The following is a 12,461-nucleotide window of genomic DNA, read 5'->3' as shown; positions in this document are numbered from 1 at the left end:
CTTGGTGGCTTTCCAAGACCACCAACACTGGGACGTGGGGCGTGCAGATTTACGAATGCACACCACCAATCACACTCCGGCTACGTTACTGTGTAAGCACAGGCCGAGGGCAAACGTGGAGGCTGCTATCTGCTGCGTAACCAGCAGTAAAACACTTTCCTGCTATTGTCTGGCCAACTCCTAACTACTGTTTTTCTTTAAGTTTTACTGCACTCCAGCCAGGAGAGCCCGAGCAATTTAAGAATGTATAATTGTCACATTAAAAGTAAGGAGTCCTCACCACACCTTTCTGAAGACACTTTGTATGACATCTTAGTGATGTGACTCATTCAGAAAAAAACACAGAGTGTGGCGATTTCCTCAACATATTTACAAGCTTCAAGTACACTCATTAGCAATGGGTTATTTGCACCAATTAAACATGGAGGGCAGTGGGCAGGAAAATTGTTCCTTCCCTAAATAATCACAGAGGTCTGCAGCTTACATGGAGGCACTTTCTACATATGCACCTAAGCCGTTTTGCTCTTATCTGGTTTTGGAAAACTATCAAACCAAAGCCAATTAATTCCTGTAGTTATTATCTGTTTCTGAACGTGACCCTATGAGATGCCGTTTTTGTGCTTTTAAACTGTCTTTTTTCAAATGAATTAGCTTAATGTCGTAAAAGTGGCACTCTGTAAGCACTCTGAGTGACTAAATCTTCAGGCCATCACAACTCTGTTTTGGTCAGCAGGTGTGATCACACAGCAGTCACTTGACCATGGAAGGAATACTGTTTGCATGACCCACCAGTGAACACAAGAGTGTCAGTTGTTTGTAGCAGCAGTTTTTAGCAATCATAAAGAGCAGCGTCCCGCGTTAATGTCGGTAAATGTGTTGGAGAGGCACATCTCACGTAGACGCAGAAACAATTATCAAGAGGTTAAGATAGCTGGATGGAGTTAAATTAGGTTTAAATTAAAGAGTCAATGAAGTGACCAAGCCAAAGCTGCCAAGTAAGAGCAGAGGGGGACAACGGGTCGCTGTTGCCTGGTTGAGGACACGGATAACTAAAGAATTAACAATAACACGGAGCCAGAACAGAACATGCTCCAGGGTTTAACTGAAGTGCAGACAATACAAACACTTTTCATGACAATCCTACTGTTTTGAAGAGTTTTCTGAGGATGAGGACAGAGAGGAAGAGATGTAGACAAAGAGGCAGATGGGAGAAAAAGTGGAAGAAAGCTGAGGCTCCTGCTCTGCCAAAATCGAACCCAAAAGATCACGCTGAACAGTACCAGCAGGGGAACTCCCACCCAAACAGTCATGAATCACAGCCACAGCGATCCGTCTCGCTCAAAATGATCAGCACCAGCCCATATTGAATCACCGTGTCCACCGAGCATGTCAGGAATAATAAGACGCATTACGCCAAACCGGGATTATTTGTTTTTTTTCTCTTCCAATTTCACTTCAGCAGGTTGCATATATACAGAGAGGGGCCGCAGCCCTCTTGCAAAACATCATTACACTATGCATGCAACCGTATAAACAGTTGTGAATCTCAATGAAAAGCTCAATAAATATTCTGTTTAAGTGCACTGTGACTATGGCTGAATGTCTGGAAAGATGCTGAAACGGTGCCATTTCTGCTTTGCTTCAATTATGGTTGTGATGACATGACAGGTTTTATGTCCCATTAAAGATCACTGTGGGACGGTGAGATGCTGGGAATCTGTTTTTTTCCTGCTATGAAATAATAGTGCCCGCATCCATCGGTCAACATTTCCAAATTTAATCTTGTAAATGTTGCTATTTTGTAAGTGTTGACATGACAGGAGTTATATTTGTATTTTTAGAGTATAAAAATGTTCCACATATCACATCATATTTTAAGGGTTTACCGATGTACATAATCAGGGGCTCTTAAAGCCATGCTCCAGCTGCTACAATGGCAGGATGAAATAAGTAAGAGATGGAGGGAGAAGAGGTAATGAGCTCTTGTGGTCAAAGCTTAGCACTGCTGAGGCAGCCACGCAGAGGTTAAACAAACAGGCGGTGGGATCACGCGGGCTTAAGCCTCTTATATAGGCCCCTCAGAGGAGAAGATCATTGACTTCTGATAGAGGGATGAAGGTTAGGAGGGCCACCGGTCCTCGGCTGCAGAGGGCCCTCTTTCATTCTGTCGCTCAGTGGCTGTTTATTTCTGTTTGGTTTTCTATCATGTGTATTTTTAATGAGCCAAATCGTCCAGCTTTTTGACTGATAGGACTGGCGGAGAGTTAATCTAAGCCTGCTGTCAGTCAAACGTCTCTGTGAAAATATTTTCTCGTCTCAATAACATTCGTAGCCTTCTCAGCTTTCTGTGCGCTGAGCCCGGTCCATCCCAATCCTCACTCAGCTCCTCAGACGATCAATCTTTTCATCCCTTTCTTTAGAAAAAAAAAAGTAGTATTTGGACTTCTTTTACTCCATGAACCTCTTCCTCTTTCCCTCCCCAGGTCCCCCTCTCCTGCTGGGAGTCGCGGGGCAATGTAGTTTCATTTCCTGCCCTGCTGAAATCAATGCTTTCTGAGGAGAGGGAGGGGAAAGGGCTAGAGACTCAGGGAAGGACAGGGACAGATATATGGAGACAGGAAAACAAGCGTTAGGTGTGAGAGGACTGCTGGCATGCAGGACACAACCACATCAGTACAAAGACCTTAAAACTCGGGTGGGTTCCAAGTCAGTGTCAGCTTTGATAAACATCTACCGGGAAATAAAATAACTGGTCAAAGTGGAAATATGAAAAACAGGCAGACTGCTTTAATGGGTAAACTCAATTTTCTCCTCAACACTCCCCATCAGTTTCTTTTTATGCGCCTCAAAGAGGGACAGATTTTACAGAGAGTAAGAGCAGCATTCGGGATCCCACAGGATAAATGTATGAATTCCTGGTCAGAAGCGTCCGAGTTGACAAGATTCCTCTCCACCCGACCCGGGTTACTTACAGAGTTCCTCTACATGAGCTCAGTGAATGAGAGGGACATGAGAAGTGGAGCAGATAAATTTTGTCACAGTAAGACAAAGACAGATTCCTTCTCTATGACTATTCCATACCCTTCCATTACCATTCCTGCAGATTTCACCACAAAAAAAAAAACACAAAAAAAACGCAGCCGCTCAGACATCAAACACCGGGCTCTGGTTAACGCATCTCAACAGTCAGAAGCTCCAAACGACTGACTGCGTCCTGCCGTTCTTTTTCCTCACTTGTTTCTGCTTAAAACAGGCCCACAATCTGGACAGTAAGGCTACAAAGAAGTCAAAAACTTTGCCTTATGGTGAGGCCATCAAGCCAAAATGGATTTGTGAGTGACGGTGTGAATATCGTAAAAGCTTTTTCGCCCCAAAACTATGAGGAAAGCTTTAAGGGTTTGCCAAACCTCTAAGCAAGTCATACTCTGCAGAGACTCGTGTTACCTGCGATAGTTTCTACAACAAAAAACTAAGTGGATGCAATTTTGAATGTCAAGCTAGAAAAAGTCAGATGGAAGAAGTTACAAGAACTTTGACCCAAAGACTGGCCCAGCCGTTGAACATTTTCCCTTCTGCTCTATCACCATATCTGATTGATGAGAGAAGACTTGACCACATCTAATGCCACACAGGGGCAGTGATTTCCCGTTTGGTGCTGAATTAAGCAGACACCGAGCCAGCAGTGGTTTGCTAGATGGGCATTTAACTAACAGTACTTCAGAATTACATCCAGTGAGACCTGTAACTCCAGATTCCTCGGTCAGTGTGGTCAACACAGGATTAGAATGGATAGAAAGGGAATTTCCATAAGTCCAATTTCTCATGGTCTTTTGTGCCTTTTTCTATTCATGCTAAGTCACTGTTTAATTTATGGTTGCATGTTCCCGTCACAAATTTTGTCCCCGAACATTTACTGTCACAGTTTACAGGCATGCTGGACATTCAGACAGACCTGATTTTGAGCAACCATGCTGGCAAACTGGAGCAGTGCCGTTTCTAGTTCTGTCAGAGAGACTAAAGGCAGTACTTGTCAGTCTAATGTGAAAGTTTGAGATCCCTCGGACAACACGGCTGCAGCAGCCCCTCTTAAGTCTTTTGTGTGGATCAAGTGGTTTGGTAAACACTAGCTGCTGGTTAATAGGCTGCTTGCACAGAGAACAATGTGATACAAAGACTTTGGTTAAACAAACTCTATGGCCATGTCTGCGCTAATGCTGAGAAATTTAAAGACACTGTTAAAGGAAATGTCTGCGCTGAACCAACAACTTCTGAAAATTCCATATGTGGTTTTTTTCATAATCCAAGAGGTGCTTTTGGAAAACCTTCCCTCACTTTTGTTAACTTTGCCTTCCTGTATGGATGACCACACTGCATAGCTGCTGTCAGTGATCTGTATATGTGTTTATGCTGTCACAAACAAGATGACATTGATTGATGGTTTCAGTGTGGCAAAAGAAGCAGTTCAATTTCAAGCAACTTCTTTGAGTAATAACTAAAACAACAATAACAAGCATACATTTCAGTTGACAGCATTGATACTTTGGGGGCTTTTCTCTGGTCTAGGGGCTATGACAGTTGAAACACACATATAACACAGGCCTCCCAAACATTTTCAATGGAGCAGAAAAAACATATTGCACAATAAACAGTCCATACCCACAGCAAACCAACTCCTCTGATGGGAAAAGGACAATGAGCAAAGTGGGTGAGCTTCATCCTCTTCCAGCAAAGGGAGCAATAAATCGAAGAGCTGCTGCAACACTGACAGCAGGCTTACCCACATAATGTATACCCTAACTGTCTGCGACACAGCATGCAAATCGATAGCCTCAGTACACAAAAGACACACATGCAGGGGCTAGATCACAGGTTTTTTTGATGAGTAAACACAATCTATATCGAATACACTGGAAAAAGTGAGATCAGGAAGAGTTCAGGAAACATCCTTGACTGAAAACAATAAAAGGAAAAGGGGCTAAGACAGTTAGTTATTATTTCAGCAGATCTTTAAATCTATTAGGTAGCCAAGTAGACTTTTTAAACTGGCAGCTTTAAAATAAAACCTATTTCGAGGAACTAATCTTCAAACGGTAAAATTCTTCAACTCCAGGCTACAACAGGATTATAGTTTCTGTAGCTACTAATAGTAATTACAAAGTAATAAAAGACCAAAGACAGCCAAACACGCTTCTCTCTACGAACATAAAAACTTCCCCAATGGCTACACGAAGTAATCAAGAGCCCTGACGAGCAAATCCGACACAAAACACATACATTAAAAAAGGATGAACAGAGTTAATTCACGCTGAACACTAATCATTAAAAGCCCCGTAAAATTCAATTTCCTGGAGTCCGAACGTCTCTGGTTTAGCAATTCCACAAGAAGAGTGAAGTTTCTTTGCTGAGCACTTTCCACATTACACAGAACTACATTTGTATTTTTGTGTTGGAGTCCTGAAAAAAATAAGGGCAGAAAGAAGGAAACATTATCATTAGAGCTGTGGAACTGACAAGAACAATTTTGGAAACACATAACTGTGAAAAAAAAAAATACACGTGATAATGTTCTATTAATAACTGCAGAGTGATACGTTTCCACAAATGTCTGGAACACAAACGTGGAGCTGATGGTCCAATGCTTTTGAAGGGTAACCGCAGCACCACACATGCGAAAGATCTGACATCAAGACTGGTATTGAAAAAGCAAAATCTTGACTAAAGAGCCTTTTCATAATCTTCATAATCAGCCCCAAGACTGCAATGAATGAACTAAAAGTATGGAGTGTTTCTGCATCAGCTGACAGAACAATTCTGACAAACATCTGCCAGAGGCCTGTGCTGTATGGGTCGTTATCTTTCTGTCCCTGAAGGAGCGCAGGAGCTGTTGTGGAGCCACCCTGCTCTCAGTTATTGTTGAGTAAACACACAAAGCTCAGCCAAGAGCAGCATGTCAGTCAGCCAGGGGCCAAGTGGAGGAGCCACTCAGCGGCCAGAGTGAACTGCCGAGACAGAGAGGGAAAGAAGACAGTGTGTGTGTGTGTGTGTGTGTGTGTGTGTGTGTGTGTGTGTGTGTGTGTGTGTGTGTGTGTGTGTGTGTGTGTGTGTGTGTGTGTGTGTGTGTGTGTGTGTGTGTGTGCGTGTGGGAGAGAGAATACAGCCAAGAGAGTGAGAAGGAGGGCAAAAAAAGAAGAGCGTGCGACAGAGCCAGCGTTTGTCTCGGTGTGTGTTTGCCAGCCAGATAAGAGGAGTGCCAAGGAGTGTTAATGTCATGCCGACGGTGGTGGGGTGACGGAGAGGTTGACTATTTTCTGATCTTCGACAAGAAGAAAGTAGGTCTATGTGTGCACCACTGAAAACATTCGGGGATGCACAATATTTCCGAAAAACAAAGATCATTTGTAGCCACAAACTTGATTCCCCACTTATGACCTTTTCACTTTTCCAAGTTGCGTAGCTGTTTAGAAAGCAGCAGGAGATGGAACTATACACGGGTGGATCAATAAGTTCTGAGCCTGCTGCTGTTGCGCATGAACGACAAACAGCACCGTGACGTGCACAGAGCAGGAAGAGGGTTTAACCCTAATGAGTAAGTGTTACCAATTTTGTCACTTGATCATCAGTTCGTGAGTTTTCTGAGCACTGGTCTGTGCGCACAGTGATTTCTCCATGGTGGATTAACTAATAATGAAAATGATCTTCAATTGCAGTCCGACACTTAATAATTTTGTGAAAAGGATGAATATGTTTCTGTGTCTATATGGACACAAATTGAACAGTGGCATGTCTTTTAGTCATAAAGCTGATAAAGTGAAAATCTCTTTTTTTGGAAAATAAATATTTATATTTTCAGCAGAGAAGCCCGTAAAGTTTGGGGTATTTAATACCTTGGAGGAAGTGTGGTGTCGCACAAAGACCTAATTGTGGGTGAACGGAGATCTGCCCGTCTGCCTGCAGTGGGAGTTTCTGAAGTCTTTAATGCTCCGCAAACAGGGTTTAAAAAGATTTACTCTGACACATATAGGGGAGCTTAAGAAGCCGTGTTTCATCCTACCCCCTATTAAATGAAATGTAGCATGATCCCCACATATTAAGCCAAAGCAACGTTAGCTGTGGAGGACACAGTAATTTGATAAAACTCCAATGAAGAGTGTTCTCAATGAAATTTAGGGCTCTTTAAGCCACTACTATTCCCTACTGTCCTCAACATGAAACCGTGCCAAGTCCATATGGGAAATTGATATGCTGTATGTGTGGCTTATTCCATTAGACTCATTAAAGTGTCACTTTGTCATCAGAACACTCTCGCACTTACAGCTTGCCTTACAACTGCAGCAAAGGACTCATTGTATTGTGTGTGTAAAGTACAGCAGAGAACTTTTTTTTTACGTGGCAGGCGTAATTTGTCTTCCAGGCAGCAGTCGAAAGACATCAACACAGAAAGTATTGAATGAAAGCTATAGAAAGCTATTTTAGTTTGGAGCTGGACATATATAGTCCAGGTCCATCGATGGAAAGGGCAAATATCATTTTGTACTTATTAATTTACCCTGTACACTTTAGCTGCACCTTATTTCCCCACTCCGTCCAGACTTTGTTAAAGTCATTGGAGTGCCACACTGTCATTGACACAATGGCTTCTCAACTAAAAACCCCCAAACCAATGTTTTTTGTTCCTTTTCTTAATCCAGCGCTGCATTTCCCTGAACCCTGCCGAGGTTTTTCTCTCTCTAACAGGCTGACCTCCTGTGCAGACACTAAGTTGCAGGAAAAAGGTTTTCACGCTTGGCTACAGTTTGTAGTGGCAGAAACTTTATCAAATGTCTCCAACGAGGATCTGAGCAAACTGTGCCTTTGATTAAAAGCTGCCTCTCCAAGGAACTCTGACCGCTGAGAAACAAGCGCGCTCCAGAGTCTGATTTGTGGTAATAAGAGCCTTCTTCTGCCAATATTACGTAAATGCAGGAAATTTACACATCTTACCATTCACAGAAAAGTTTAGCCTCACTTGGCAGAGAGAAGATCTACAAGAAAGGAAAACTTAAATCTGGCTCTCTTTACAAAATTCCTCTTTCAACCAAGCATTGACGACATATCAGGACAATCCTCCAGCAGCTCAATCACACAACATAAGGAAACCTCTTCTGAATCCTCTAATTTGTGAATCCTGTAATAATCAATGAGGTAATCCTGTTGAGGAAACAGCAACCACAATAGGAGAGGGATGAGAAAAAAAAAAAATCAGAAAAAAAAAAAATCACTCTAATTGTTATTTGATATGTTGATACTTTTTTTTTTTTTTATCACTAAGAGGAAATTACCTGCTGGCTGTACATCAGTTAAACAATTAGCACACAATATTCTTCAAACAGTTTGCCCTGTGGCAACAGTGAGACACGCCGAGCCTCGGTGAAAACACATGTCCTCAATAATGAGTGGGAAGCAGGTAATTGCCCAGTGCACGACGTCGTTTACACACCAGTGTTTTAAATCAGTGACATAAAACAGAGTTGGAGCATGTATGATTTATGACTATGTGCTGATTGAATTAACATCTCTGATTTTCCTCCCATTTCACACTCTCAAAATGGAGTCTGATTTTTTTTTTTGTTTGTTTGTTTGTTTGTTTGTAAATCAAGCTTCTCGTCTCAGAAAAACACCATACATCTGTTTCACAGATTCTATATTCTTCTGTGTCTGCCAAAAGCGTTTAGGGATGCACAGCACTTGATGCCTGAGTAAGTGTAGTGTGCACTGTGCAGAGGGGGAATTGAGTTAAAAACACAGTGGAGTCGTCTATATGAAAGAGATGTAGCACTCAGACCGTGACGGAGCCTGATACCTCTCAGAGCATCTGGATAAAAAGTTGATGATCTGAATATAGCTATAAATAAAGGCGATATTGTAGCAGTGTGGCAATGATGAGCAAACTAAAAAAAAATCCCCAGAGGGAGGAGCTGATTTGCACAGATTTAACAAGGATGTAAAAAGGAAATGCTCAATTTTGATATCTTGTTCACGTCTTGTAAAAATAAGATGCTCGAAGACATATAAGCGTACAGACAGATGTCTCGGTAGCAGAGAGAACAGTACAAACTCCTACAGACTCAGCCTGTAGTACCAAGTGGGGTTTTTCCAGGGGTGAAATGCCTTTATTGTCAACAGTGTCCTGATGAAAACTGAGCTGAGGCAGTTCCTCCCAGCATGATTTATAGCCTTCCTGAGTGTTATTAAAAGGCTAAATGCAACTCTAAACAGACTTCCAATAGCCGTTGCCCTGCAGAGGACCTTTTATGTTCAGGGGTGAAAATCCCACGTTCCGAAACATTTACACAGTTTACATAAATGGAAAACATTGTCCCCATTTTATTTTTATGAACGTGTCAGATGTTATTACCTAGCTAGAGTGCAGTAGCTGATAGATGGGATGAAAGTGACCATTTTGAAAAATTGCTGCAGCTGTGTGATGTTTAAATACTGGAAAAAGCACAACTTTTGATTGTTCTCTATTTCAGCTCAAATCATAATTCCATGCTGAAAAAAAACCTGGAATCCCTCATCACGGTAACTGATTAAGAAGAAACCCAGTTGGCTCAGCAAGATTCACGTTGGGAATAAAATTCAAAGACGTTTCAAACTTTATGAGGGTTTTAAAATGTTTTCAACTGTACACAAATGGAAAAGGCTACCAGAGGAGGACAGATGTGAAGTAAAGTATAAAACCTTATGATCTGTTCAGCATAAGTCCAACCATCCTTACAATCAAGATTGATAGAGATGCCTAAACTGAAGGAAAAAGGGAAGGGCTGACAAAAGTCAAAAAACGTAGGTTACTTGCAGTATTGAAATGTATCTATCTATCCATTTATTTATGCATGCATACATCTATCCATTTATCTGCTCACTTACTTTCATGTACAAAAAGCACTTCATTAGGTTAAATAAGTTTTTGAGAGTGCATCCAGTTGCCTAAAAGACATCAGCCACGTATGTTTATATTGTTGATTTACACATCATTTGTCATGTCCGCCATGTAAACGACATTCCTTTCCTGTGGCCAGGGGAAACCCTGATTGTTCCTGGAAATGCTTGCATTTGAAGAACAGTGTCAGACCTGTGACCTCCGACCTCTGGCTCTAAGCTGGCAGACTGACCAGTAAAACCAGACTGCAGCAAATAAAGACAAACAACAATGCTTTTTGGTGTCTTCTTTGTCACGTTTTCTCAATTGCTTCCAAAATACAACCTTATTACAGCCACTGGCCACGGATCACAGGGTGTTAAAGTCCTGTCCACATTTGATTACAGTTGAAGCACGCTGTTGTTCTTCTCTGACTATTCCCCTCACACTGAGCCAGAGAAGAGATAAGACGCCGAGTGTTATCATCTGCAAACATATCCTGGAACTGATTCATAGGCAGTGACTAAGCAGTCGAGTTTGACAAAAAAAACACACAAAAAAGCACCTTAATGGGTACATTTTCTTGTCCATGACAATTAATTTAACAGTGAAGCTGTTTCTTTGGACATACAGTGAAAGTCAGAAAGTCATTACACACAGTGGTTTCAGATCATCTCTGGTAAACAGAGACTGAAGCCCTTCATTCAGTAGTTTTATAGGTTCCACCAGTGAGAGAGAGTACAAAGCAAATCAGTTTTTCCTCATGAATATCAGTATTAGCGTATCAAGTGTAATTTTCAAGATTTGACCTCTAAACTGAACTGCTAATATATATGTTTTAAATGCAGCCATTTCCACTTGTCTGTTCCCAGATATGAAGCAGCAGCAGAGGCAGGGTTTTGGATCCCCTCCACTCCATATTTAACCATTAAACTCCATTTGAAGAAGTCATAGCGAACTCATCCAGTTAAGTAATGTGGATTAACATTCCACCCTGCCTCAGAGCAAGAAGGAGAGGCCCGGAGATGCAGAAGAGATGGGAAAAGAGGGGCGACGGCAAAAAAAAAAAAAGAAAAAAGAAAGAAGCATTACGCTCAATGCAGCATATATTGCGCACCTTCACTGTAAATAACAGCGAAACGCATTTAAGGAGGACAGAGAATCCAAACAAACTATGAAAAACCTTCCGGAGATAATTCATCACTGCCCATCTGGATGGGGAGGATTGTTTTATACTCGCTATACACTCAAAGGACAGAACCAAAAAATGAAAATGCCTTCCATAAACAATTCAAGTTGAATTCAAACTGAGTTCAATCATACTTAAATGAGTCATCCAAAAGCCAGCAACATATACTATCAGGCCATCTTTTCTTTGAAATGTTAATACCACACATGCAGCTCATTGATGGAAATAAGAGTATAATTATGGAATGTGCAAAAGATAAACTCTTCAGTTTTTACCACAGTGCAGACAAATAAACTGAGGAGTATTTGTTTAGAAAAAAAAATTCAATTAATTGTTGCAGTGTCTCCTACAGACCAGAGGCTGGACTACTTTTCCAGAAGTTATCCACATAGTAAAACTGCAAACCAAACCTAAATCTTAAATGCAACAGTGTTTGTCTTTCAAATTAGCCTCCTCCCCCCCTTTTTTTTTTTTTTTTTTTTTACATCCCTTATCTTTAAATTGATCTAATTTTTTTAGGGGAGTGTGGTTCAATTGCTATCCAGCTGACTAGTTAAGAGCTCCCCTATTGTCTGCCAATGGAGTCAAGTCTTTCCCCGTGTGGAGTCTTCTGAATGACAATAGAACGTTAATCTAGAAACCAAAGAGCATATTTGCATGTGAGGGGAGACTGAATGATGGCAAACAGCTCTGCTTTAAGATGGATGGGCCGACAGCTTGGGATCATTAATGAAATTATTTCAGGAGCGAAAACAAACAGAGGCGTCTTAAAAAATATACTACACAATATAAACATGGTGATGGATGAGTGAAACTGTGATTAAAATGCAATTTAAGTCAGTTCTGCGCACGTTGGGGACATGCTGGATGTCCAAACTGATTTCTCGTCAAGGTAGGCAGAGTACAGAGCTGAATACGCATGTGGGGATGAACTGTGAGTGAGTAAAGCCTCAACAAAAGCAAGGGGAACGACAGGAATGATTTCCCAGCGAAGGAAAATGTCTCGAGACTCACCAGACGCGCTCAGGTCCTGGACACTTTGGAGCAGCAGGGCGATCCACAGAGCGCAGGCTGGACATCTCCAGAGACGCTGGCTCGCCGCTGCCCGAGTTGGATACATTCCTCCGGCTCTGCGTTAAACCTTTGCCCGCTTTTCACATCCACTGCACACAATACTTAATTTCGAGTCCCTCCACAAAAAAAAAAAAATGAACCACTCAAAATACAGTGTCTTGATAAAATGTGCACTATTTTCCTCCGCTCTTTCAAAGCGCACCAAAACTCTCGATACAAAAAAAAAAAGGCTTGACGAAATTGGTCTCCTGGCTTCTGTCTCTTTCCTCCTCGCCTGAGCCCAGCTCACTTTGCTCCCTC

At 41.7% G+C, this 12,461-nt stretch overlaps 1 protein-coding gene across 1 annotated transcript in view; it reads right to left on the bottom strand.

Annotated features, from left to right (window-relative positions):
- The window catches only part of ror1 (receptor tyrosine kinase-like orphan receptor 1), a 121,837-nt gene extending 109,376 nt beyond the window's left edge, over positions 1–12,461 (bottom strand). Inside the window, exon 1 of the mRNA XM_069704818.1 lies at positions 12,102–12,461. Coding sequence (XP_069560919.1) covers positions 12,102–12,207 — 106 coding nt within the window. The 5' untranslated portion in view covers positions 12,208–12,461. The remainder of the gene's footprint in view (positions 1–12,101) is intronic.

Source organism: Brachyistius frenatus, unplaced genomic scaffold, assembly GCF_029030835.1.
Source record: "Brachyistius frenatus isolate BFR_SWC_R1_liver_20210118 unplaced genomic scaffold, ASM2903083v1 Contig_52, whole genome shotgun sequence".
In the NCBI taxonomy this organism is placed as follows: Eukaryota; Metazoa; Chordata; class Actinopteri; family Embiotocidae; genus Brachyistius; species Brachyistius frenatus.
The sequence above is the reverse complement of the archived record's forward strand: the minus strand, read 5'-3'. Positions and strand labels throughout refer to the sequence as shown.